Here is an 11,753-nt window from a genome sequence, read left to right as displayed (position 1 = left end):
TGAATTAAATTCATTAAAGGATGATTTACTGTCTTTTGCACAGGAAGGATATATTAACCATGGACCTTATCAGCCTCAGACAACAGGAAGCCCCTTCGAGACCCCGCAGATAAACCCTAATGCAGACATCTTCATTCCTGCCAGAAGTCACATTCCAGACATGAGTGGCAACAATATGAGTGATCTAGTACGAAGAAAGTCACAGGAACTGGATGGTAAGGCACCATGGGAAGCATATAGAGCACAATTTGAGCTAATGGCAGAAATTAATGGATGGTCAGAGGAGCAGAAAGCAGTGTACCTGGCAACGAGCTTGAAGAGACAACAAGTTAACAACATGATTATCAACAAAACAATCTGAATTATAATATGACATGGAAGTTTATATATGTCTTCCTCATGCAGACGCAGTAAGTCATGGGAAACATGGCAGAGAAAAAACAACGGGGAAATTTTCTAGAGGTGTTTAATATTGTGAAAGGAATTGATAGTGTTAATGAGTCATCTTTTTTATATGTAACAATGAGAATAGTAGGACTAGGGGACACAAATATAAATTTTGACAAGGTAGGAGTATTCTTCAGATAAGATAGTTTTATTTTTCTAACAGGGTGGTTTGCTTTTGGATGTTGAGGCAGTAAATTTTAGTCAGTTAAGAGAAAGCTTACTAAGTGTATGAATGATATTGTCTAACTGTAATATTTTTTAAAATTAATTTACTAATAGTCTTAAGTTTAATATAGAGGATGGAACAGCCAAAGTGGACCAATAGGAACCATGGTGTTCCAAAACGTTATGTTATGATGCATTACTTATACTGTACGAGATCTAAAGACAACAAATTTAGCAATGTTACTCCTTTAAAGACTCCCTTTTACTCATTTTACCAACTTATGACCAAATGGTCATGTTCTCCTCTCATCCCTTCACCTAATACTAGATGTTTTGGATCTGAGCCCTTTCATCTAAATGGTCTCTGCAAGGTCTTATAATTGAAGGCTTGAAGTGTCGGAAAAACTTTGCTACAACCCCACAACTTTTATTGAAGCTTAACTCATATACCTAACCAGTCTCTTATTGTAAAGAGAAAAAAAATCCTCACGATATTGTAAATTTATCTGCTTAGTGAAACCCAGTTTTAGGTGTTTCATTAAAATTATTATTCTATAGTCAGAACAAAATATTTTGGATGAAATGCTAATGTTCTCCTTTTTGAACAGTGGCTTTCAAAATCACCCTGTCATTAAAATCAAGTATCATTCTCTATAGTGGGATTCACTTTTGAATGTCAACATAACAATGTCAGGTTATTTAATTATGAAAAATATTTTATTTTACATGAAAATCATATATTACTGTTGTAGTACAAGACGTGCAGATTAACGCATGTAAATAGTGTTTGCATTTAATCTCATATATTTAATTGATGTTCACTTAAGAAAAATATGACAAGTTATAAAATTACATATTATCAACTTTACTTGCATGTACAAGTAAAGTTTTAAGATTTAAGTGGGTCAAATTTATGGATATATACTTAAATAATTACAAACAAATAAGACGTGTCACTTTTCATTACCATTTCTTTAGTTTGTCATTGTTTAATCTGCTTACCATATATCCAATATTTGCTGTAAGTGTAAGTACCTGTGCATCTTACACTACCATGTACAACCTAAATTTTCATAACTAGTACATTTTCCCATCATGGACAGTTCAGATTTCAATACAGTGCATAATGGTCCTATTTCAACTTGTATAAAGTTACTCCTGCAAAAATTTAATCTCGTGTAATTCTGTGTGATTAGTCTACTGACTGTATTAGACTTTTGTTCGAATATTTTCCAGGATAAACCACACATCACTGATCAGACAAGAATTGTCTTAAGCCATACAAATTAACCCAAATTTTCTCTTTCATCCATCAAACGAAGTGGTATATTTGACACACTTCTACCTTGACACTGATAGCATCAAAAGTGGTTGTGGTAAAAGTCGGAGGTAACTTTTAAAATGTCTTCAGACAAACGAACTGCCTCTTTCATGTATCTTCGGATTCTCCGCGTAGCAGCGCAAGCATTTTCAGCAAATATTTGTCAAAAACTGGCCCCTGGGTCGAGTTTCGGCTCCCTGAGGTGTTGGAGGTAGTTTTTAAAATGTCTTCCTAAAAACGAATTACTCTTATGGGCTGGAACTCAACCCAGGGGACAGTTTTCTACCTAAATTGGCACAAAATATTTGTTCCACTACGCGAAGAGTCCGTGGGTACTTGGTAAAGGCATTTCGTTTTTCTGAAGACCTTTTAAAAGCTACCTCTGGATTTTACCAGTATATCTTCTACTTGGTTGAAGATTCTAATTAAATCTTCAGGTTTTTTTTAATGACCTGGTTTAATATAATTTATTGTGGTAGCAGAGTAAGAGCCTGAAAAGTATAATGTCCGTTTTGTACAATCATGCACGTTAGGCCAACTATGTTGATACTGTAATTCGACCAAGGCCACTTCTAACGAAAATCCAAGGTTAATAAATCACAGAAGATGAGTGACATAGTTTGTCATAGTATTATTACTAATATAGTTCATAGAACTGTTACTAGATAACGTTACGTACAACTGATCCATGTTAAATAATGAGAGATGCATGATATTTTACGATGACAGCGATTCAGATCTGTTTGAGAGATTAATATATTAACTTTATCAGGATATCCTTCGATTTTACAAAATATTGTAGTTCAGATTCGTAAAATTTTCCATTTAATTTTCTCCAAGATAGTCTTGCAGTTTATAAACTGGTGGATTTCTCTCTATTCTTTGGTAAATGATAAATATTTCGTCTGTCCATCCAGCCATATAACCTTTCATTGATGCTTCACTTTACTAATACGTACTTGATCACCTGAAATTTTACATTAATGGGTGGTTTGTAAAGTGTTTTCTACACCACAGACTGGATAGAGTGATTAACCTCTATTGGTCTCATTTTTATTCTATAATTATAAAATTGATTATAGTCTCTGACCAGATGTTTCAATACAGTGATATGTTTATAAGTTCCAGGATGTGTAAAGTAGCGCCACATTCTAGTTTTAAGAGTGTGATTAAATCTTTCTACAAAAAATGCTTTTGTTTCGTTATGTTTAATAAAGAATTGAATGTATTGTTCCTTGAGATATCGTTGAAAGAGATGATTATTAAACTCTGCCCGGCAATCGAATTGAAGTTTACAAGGTTTTTCACCCGGTTTCAAAATATGTTGGAATGATTTTACAAGTGTGTACCTTTCTTATCCTTGAGCGGAACAACCCTTGAATATTTAAGAAACTCGTCAGTACACGTGACCAAATACTTAAACAGATTGTTATATTGACTAAGGTTAGAGAGATCCACCAAATCAGCCTGCCATTGACCATCGATCCCTGAAACGATAACTCGGTTTCTTGAAAACTTATATTTTACTGGTTTGTGTAGAGTGTATGTATTGTCAATTTAACTAATCTTTAACCTGATTTAGACTTACCAGTTTACCAAGCGCTTTTACAGATCTAAATAAAGGCTGTACTCCACCAAAATTAGCAGGATGTACAGGGTTATAATAGATAGATTGTGGAGTTTTATTAGACATTATTTTCTACGCCGTCTACTTTTATTTAATTTTTTTACCATCTAATTTGTCTCTCACAATAGTAATAATTTGACCTTTACAGCAGACGATGTTAATTCTTATACGACTCAAGATATTACTGAGCTTAATTCGAAATTGGGTTATGGCTTACATTCTATAGTCTCTTAACTCCAGGTCGTGATTACGTGTTTAAGCTTTTTTTCTCTTTCTCTCTTTTTTAATTCCAGGTCGTTGCAGACGTAGTGTAAATTTCTGGTTTTAAAAAGATAGGCCTTGCTGCTACACGAGTGTCTGATTTCAATGCTGCATAACAGACACTAGAGAACGCTGGCATCACCGCTGTACATTTAAAAATTGCTGGAATGAAGACCGTTTGTAGTCCGGAAAACCTTTCTAGAATTGAAGAAGTTTGTTTCTCTTATACTGTCATTATACACGTTTCTTTTTCATTTTGCTTTCTTAATTACCAATAGGAAAAGAAATATTTGTATGACTTAACAAAAGGTAATTGTAATTATCAATAAGAAAGTAGCTACTTTCATTGTTGATAATTACAAAATAAGGAACCGACTCCTTTCTTTGTTGATAATTACAAAATAAGTAAGTGGCTCCTTTCATTGTTGATAGTTCCAAAATAAGTAACTGGCTACTTCCATTGTTGATAATTACAAAATAAGAAATTGGCTACTTCCATTGTTGATAGTTACAACATAAGGAACCGACTCCTTTCATTGTTGATAGTTACAAAATAAGGAATCGACTCCTTTCATTGTTGATAATTACAAAATAAGGAATTGGCTACTTCCATTGTTGATAGTTACAAAATAAGGAATCGACTCCTTTCATTGTTGATAATTACAAAATAAGGAATTGGCTACTTCCATTGTTGATAGTTACAACATAAGGAACCGACTCCTTTCATCGTTGATAGTTACAAAATAAGGAATCGACTCCTTTCATTGTTGATAGTTACAAAATAAGGAATTGGCTACTTCCATTGTTGATAGTTACAAAATAAGGAATCGACTCCTTTCATTGTTGATAATTACAAAATAAGTAAGTGGCTCCTTTCATTGTTGATAGTTCCAAAATAAGTAACTGGCTACTTCCATTGTTAATAATCACAAAATAAGGAACCGGCTACTTTCATTGTTGATAGTTACAAAATAAGTAATTAGCTACTTCCATTGTTGATAGTTAAAAAAATAAGTAAGTAACTACTTCCATTGTTGATAGTTAAAAAATACGGAAGTGGCTACTTCCATTGTTGATAGTTGCAAAATAAGTAAGTGGCTCCTTCCATTTTTGATAGTTACAAAATAATTAAGTGGCTACTTCAATTACTGATAGTTACAAAAAAAGTGGCTACTTCCATTGTTGGTAGTTACAAAATAAGGAACTGGCTACTTTCATTGTCAATAGTCACAAAATAAGGAAGTGGCTACTTTCATTGTTGCTAGTTACAAAATAAGTAAGTGGCTCCTTCCACTGTTGATAATTACAATATAAGTAAATGGCTACTTCCATTGTTGATAGTTACAAAATAAGTGGCTTCTTCCATTGTTGATAGTTACAAAATAAGGAACTGGCTACTTTCATTGTTAATAGTCACAAAATAAGTAATTGGCTACTTCCATTGTTGATAGTTACAAAATAAGGAAGTGGCTACTTCCGCTTGTTAAGCTAAAGTGTTAATAATCATCTATAAGGAAGTTTGTTCGTTGGATTTGTTTAAAACTGAGTTTCGTACATCACGTTCTCTAAAGCTATCGAAATGGTTCAATAATGCTAGAATTATAAGGGTAATTCTCTGATGTAAAATAAACCATTTTCAGAAGTGTGAGTAAAGCCTGGCGTAAGTTCAAAGAAGACACAAGATATAACTCAATATTTTAGAAACTTTAGCTGATCTATTGGTAACGAACATGCATGCAAAACAAAATAAATAAAAAGCTTAGAAAATCTTAAGATCTTATTTTTCACATTCTAAGAATTAACGTAATGTATATTCTGTAGAAAGCAGCGTTCATGTGAAACCTACATTTGATAGATTAGGTGTTTATTGCGAAAGAAGTCTGTAATGAAACTTTTTGATGAGTTGTAAAACTTTGATTATAAGGATACATTTTTACTGACAAAATATTTTTTATATTGGGTAGTTGTAGGATATTTTATATTGATGAATTAATAGTTGTATTTTTGTCTTATTACTCAAAGAAAGTGATAAAAGTAAATCTGTATAAAAGACGTGATATCAGAGGATTTATAGGAATGATATTGTTTATTGATCGATATAAGTTTTTATACTTAGGTTTGTGTTAACAGACAACAGACATGATATGTTGAGAATCATCCGATCTCAGCTATGAGACTTTTACAAAATATTGTAATGGTTATTCACGGTGAACCAGTTACAAAAAATTTATAATAAAGCAAACACTGTTAAGTATGGTTGTTTTTATACACAAAGCTGCATAATGGGCTATCTGTGCTCTGCCCACCATTGGTATCGAAACACGAATTTTAGCCTGCAGACTTGCCACTGAGCCACCTGGGGTTAAACAGACCACAGAAAAATGAAAGTTACACGAAGATAATTTTCTTCATCAAATTCTAGAGTACAAATGAGAGTTAAACGACTTGAGGTATCACTTGCCCTCAAAGAGCGCCCCCAATATTTCAAAAATCACATTTTCCAACTACTTTGTTTTCATTCCGTTTTCACTTCAGCATTAAAGCCAATATTAGCATGAAATTTAGCACACTTGTTGATATTACACTCTTCCATATCTTGAAGCCCCCAGTGTCATGTCTGCGGACTTACAACGCTAGAAACCGGATTTCGATACCCGTGGTGGGCAGAGCACAGATAGCCCATTGTGTAGCTTTGTGCTTAACTTCAAACAAGTACTCTATATCTTGAATTTCTTTTTAAAAGTCAAAAAATCTTTACCAATTGTCTTGTTATGAGTCTAATTACCACTAACGAAGGCATTAATTAAAATTAATTGCCCATAGTTCGTTAATGTTGCAGAAAATTTGCAAAGAATGTTCACATAAAGCAGGTGTATCAATTTTCACGTTTTTATCATTCCTAAGTAAAGTTAAGGTGTTAAAACAGTTTATGTTATGTATTTCTTTATCCGTGCCTCATTAATTATACGTATAACATGTATGACTGAAGGTGTAGTTTCAGAGATTGTAACAGCATCGTTTGTTTTGTGCTCAACTTGAATGTTATAAGAAATGTTTAACAGTGTTTCCTCAGTATGTAAATTTGTCCAGTTTTAAGAGTCATTGCTATCTTAACTTATCTCCTCTTTATAAGAGATCAAAGCGCACTTAGCTTGGCGTGGCCTACTGTTTAGTATTCTCGGAATACAAATCCAAGGGTTCATAGTTCGTGATCCGTTGCTGTTTCGGGTCGTGGATGCGGTATAAGTGTGACAAATAAATTCTACTACTTGACCAAACAATGAGTTATCTGTGTATGCTGTTGACTTGTGTATGGTTGAAAATTCGCGACGGCCATGCGCAGACAGTCCTTTATGCAACTTTACGCGGAGGTTCTGAAACAAAACGTACAACCTCTCCTGAAAAGTTAATGAATAATGTTTCATCAGAAAATAACACCCTGTATAATATTCTGAAGAAGTAACTATAGCTTGTGTGTTTATAGCAAAGCTACATTAAACTATCTGCTGTGTCTACCGAGAGGAATCGAACCCCTGATTTTAGCGTTGTAAATCCGCAGACTTACCGCTGTCCCACCAGGGGACAAGTAATTATAGCACTCTTGGTGCAGAAAAACTTTAAGATGTATATTTTGGTCCTTTAGTTATAATTCTTTGGCTGTTATAAATATTTCAAAGTTCCAAAAAACTTCACAATATTGTATATACTAAAATCTATCTCAATAGCATGATTTTTTGTCGTATCTTAGTAGCTAGTTCTATTTCCTGTGCCTTCTTTTTTAATATTTTCAAATGAAACATCACTAATGTCTCTTTTTTTTTCTTGGGAGTTAGGTGGACGTAAAAGCAGTAGCTTTGTTTCTAACGGACAATAACGTGCTTCAACTGATTGACCAGATTGAATGGAGAAACAGCAGCATATCTGTATTGATTTCAACTAACCGTGACCTGACCTCTAGACTTCACGATAGTCTGTCAACCAAGCAGTTGTCAGATCTTTCAAATGTCTTGTTTCTTTGGCCCTGTAGTGATGAAGTACTTGAGTTTAGGAATATGATCGAAGGTATCGCGGTACCTACCCATCCTCTAATAAAAGAACTATGGCACTCAACGAATGTCACTACAGGACAAGAGTTTGTACACAAAGGCTTCGTCTTTCCTGGGGGGATGAAATCCTTCACTCTTCCATCTTCCGAGAAGGTATCTACAAGCCACAAATCTCTAAACACAATTAAGGCAGTGTGGACGTTAGCCCTAGGCTTGAGGGCAGCTCAACATAGACAGTGTCATAACAAAGATTGCCTCTCAGAACAGAAAGCCCTCGGACCTGCTGTGCTACAAGCTTTACAAAATGGTGAAAAGTTGCTGTTGGAAACTCACACAAAGTCCCCAGATGACAAAAATATCATGTTCGAGGATGTTTTCCTTAACTATGGGCAAGTCGTACTGAAAACTCTGTCATTTACTGGGCGTTTTCACGAGGTAAATGTATTGATATTAAACTAAAACAGAACTTAATCTGTGATCTCCCGTACGAGTATAATTATATGATAACCAACGGCGTTAACATATCTTTCAGCTATAGGCTAAGTTAATCAGTTTCCACTGTATAGCGATAGCTGTCTTTAATGATACATCACTATGTCCCTGTAATTAAACTGTAATCACATGCATGGAAACGTATTGTATAATTAATGTGATTAGAGGGGTAAACGATAGAATTATATTTCCTTAGTTTTGTAATACCAAACGATGCTACATGCCAACACAACTCAGGAGCTCCAAATTACAAGATATCCATGCAAGGCTACGTAACATCATATAATACTCCTAATCATTATATATACTTCCATCACATCGCCCCCAAACTGTTACCCACAGTGTATGGTGGTGTTTTTCAAAACCCTACTCTGTATGTTCATTACTTTCAATGAGTCTATTATGAAAGTTAATACAGTCTAACTTTATTACTCCTGAATACATAAAACAAATCAATCAGACGCATCTGCTGACCACATACAACACACTAATCAGACGGCATCTCTTGACAACACACACACAACACACCAATCAGACGGCGTCTCCTGACTATAAACAACACATCAATCACTCTACATCTCCTGACTATATACAACACACCAATCAGAAGACATCTCCTGACTATATACAACACACCAATCACTCTACATCTCCTGACAATATACAACACACCAATCAGAAGACATCTCCTGACTATATACAACACAACAATCACTCTACATCTCCTGACTATATACAACACAACAATCACTCTACATCTCCTGACTATATACAACACACCAATCACTCTGTAAGTCCTGACCAAGTACGAGACATTTATCACTTTGTAATATATAACATTAAAAGAAGGCATCAACACCTGTCTACAACGTCTACCTACAACGTTTCGGTCAATCAGTAACTTTTAACTATGTTCAAGTTGTTCAATCTGTAACACTTTACAATTTTGCAAGATATCGATTGATCTGTAACTCCTGGATATAAGTTATCCATAACTTTGTAACTATAACAGAGCAGTGATTATAGATATATTACAGTAGAATAATTAAGATAAAAAAATATTTGTTTACCTAACTATTAGGTAAACAAAATTCGTTTTTTGAATTTCAAAGAATATTATTTGGCTAAACTAATTTTTTCTTTGCCCACGTGGTTTTCATACTTAACTTTTCTATCTTGTCTTTTCTGCCGTGTTGAATTGCTCTTTGAATATAGGAATCAGGATAGAACAAGTAAGAAATAAACTTCACTTAAGCCTTTCTAAGCTTATGAAAAGTTCACTCTGTTACCGCTCCTCCAATTATTTTGGTGTAGATTTTGTTCTATAACAGAGCGTTTGTCTCCTGGTGGGTCAACGGTAAATGTACCGACTTACAATACTAAAATCCGGGGTTCGATTCCAGGGGAGGGAGGGAGAGCATAGAACAGATAACTCACTGTATAGCTTTGCGCTGAAAGAAAATAACAACAAACAGAACGTTTATGATAATTTCCAACGTTCCTTTTTTTCACGACGAGTGAAATGTTTAATCTAACAATTTGTTACTATAAAACGTACGTTAGGCTTGGACATATGCATGTTGTCAGGAACTTACTTTCTATTATTATATATAGTAAGTAAATATATACTATGTTGTTGTTGTTTGGCTTAGGGTTCTTCTACAGTAGGTGTCTGTGACTTTTTGACGATAAATTCGACGATAAATGAGCAGCACGCACTCCGCTTGTTTCAAAATAATATATTCAAAACAAGTTAAACGTGTGTCTAAAAATTCTTTATACTATGTATGTCATAGTTGTGTCTAAAGTACTATACAGGTCTCTTGTTGTCAAATATCCACTTAGGCTAGTTTAATTGCTTTAGAATTCAGTTGACAAGCCAAACTATTTTCTCTATTTTTATCTTAAACACTATCAGTGTATGATTCACTTATTCATTTTCTTCTCTCTCTTTTCTTTTTATTACAACAGTATCGGTGTATAATTCACTTAAGCTGCCTCATGAGTTACCGTAGTTGTATCCTGAACTTCTAATAAACGTTAGCTTTTTGCTTATAGAACTACTTACGAATAATTGTCTGCTTTTTTTCAATGTCCACAAAGTTCATTTGTTTTAGAACTCCCTTTAACGAGACAAATTATTCTCCTAAAATGTCAGAAAACTGTTAATCTCATTTTAACCTATCAATCGTTAGGCTATTCACTGGTACAACAAATAACTTTACGTTTTCTAACCTTTCTCTGACCGAAACTCTACTTCCTTTGACTTTAATTTCTCGTCTGCTCTGTTCCTGCTTGTCTCACGCTACTTATATATTTAACACTTAATCGTCTGCTTGTCTCTAGAAATGTCTATATTCTCGAGATCAATAAATGTTACGCGACGTTCGGTAGCCTCAATATCAGTGAATTATAAACACGACGTACGATTCTTACCGAGCTATGCAACTAAACTTGTCATAATGTTTAATTTAAAATAATCGCTTTTAATTCTCTTGTTATGAAAAAATTAAACAACAATGAAATATTCACTCACAAAATATATTAATTAATAAACGTACATAAACAGTCTTTTATATCATAACACATGTGGGTGGGTGTGTTTTGAGTATATATATCTGATTATGACAATTAACCAGTGTTTTCTTCTATACTGTAGCTCACTTAATCTTATTTTTCGTCTAGGTTGGACGCTACAGTAGCAAGGTGGGCTTGATCACTCGTAAGAACGTACTACTTCCACCGCGAACAACTGCATCTGACCATCATGTACCTCTTTCCACTATCGATACGAACTACGAGCACAAACTTTGTAATCTCCAAAGTTCCAGCCAAAAAAGATTAGAAAATGTGATGGCAGTTAACGTGAAAAACGTCAGCTTTGGCGCGTGGAACACTAAAACTTGGTGTTCCGTCTGTGTTGCACTCTCTGGAACTGGTATTCTAGTTCACTCTATATGTCTTAGTGTTTCTTCTGGTGAAGATTTGTGACAAGACGGTAAAGAAGAATACTGTCGTAATTTCCATATTTCAACTTATAGCTCTAATAACAATGTATTTAGGAGCTTTGTTGTTTACTTTCCAGCCTTCATTTACAACCTGTACCACGCGTAAGGTAGTTAACAATGTAGCCTACGCCTTCAACTATGGGTGTCATCTCCTTCGTGGCATGACTCTTCGTTCCCAGGAGTACAAAAGCCACGACCCAGACAAAGAACATAGTTAAAGAAAGTAAGCTTGTAACTGTAACACAGTACCCTTCCTGGTAAGAGTACAAAAGCCACGACCCAGACAAAGAACATAGTTAAAGAAAGTAAGCTTGTAACTGTAACACAGTACCCTTCCCGGTAACAGTTACGTACGAAGAAGGTCATAAGCACAGCCACCAATAGGA

General features: G+C 34.5%; 1 protein-coding gene across 1 annotated transcript; it reads left to right on the top strand.

Annotated features, from left to right (window-relative positions):
* The first annotated feature begins 7,634 nt into the window (after positions 1-7,634).
* On the top strand, positions 7,635-11,543 carry LOC111087736. Its single transcript, XM_022395443.1, has 2 exons — positions 7,635-8,302; positions 11,045-11,543. Exons 1-2 carry the CDS (start codon positions 7,874-7,876, stop codon positions 11,348-11,350), a joined length of 735 nt encoding a protein of 244 aa, XP_022251151.1. The 5' UTR covers positions 7,635-7,873; the 3' UTR covers positions 11,351-11,543.
* The last annotated feature ends 210 nt before the right edge of the window (positions 11,544-11,753 follow it).

This window comes from Limulus polyphemus, unplaced genomic scaffold, assembly GCF_000517525.1.
Source record: "Limulus polyphemus unplaced genomic scaffold, Limulus_polyphemus-2.1.2 Scaffold2559, whole genome shotgun sequence".
NCBI lineage: Eukaryota > Metazoa > Arthropoda > Merostomata > Xiphosura > Limulidae > Limulus > Limulus polyphemus.
The sequence above is the reverse complement of the archived record's forward strand: the minus strand, read 5'-3'. Positions and strand labels throughout refer to the sequence as shown.

Excerpts from the sequence above, each read along its gene's own strand:
- LOC111087736 (XM_022395443.1), top strand. The coding sequence starts at position 7,874 with ATGATCGAAGGTATCGCGGTACCTACCCATCCTCTAATAAAAGAACTA. Across the intron at positions 8,303-11,044 it reads TTACTGGGCGTTTTCACGAG|GTTGGACGCTACAGTAGCAA; the intron begins GTAAATGTATTG and ends TTTTTCGTCTAG.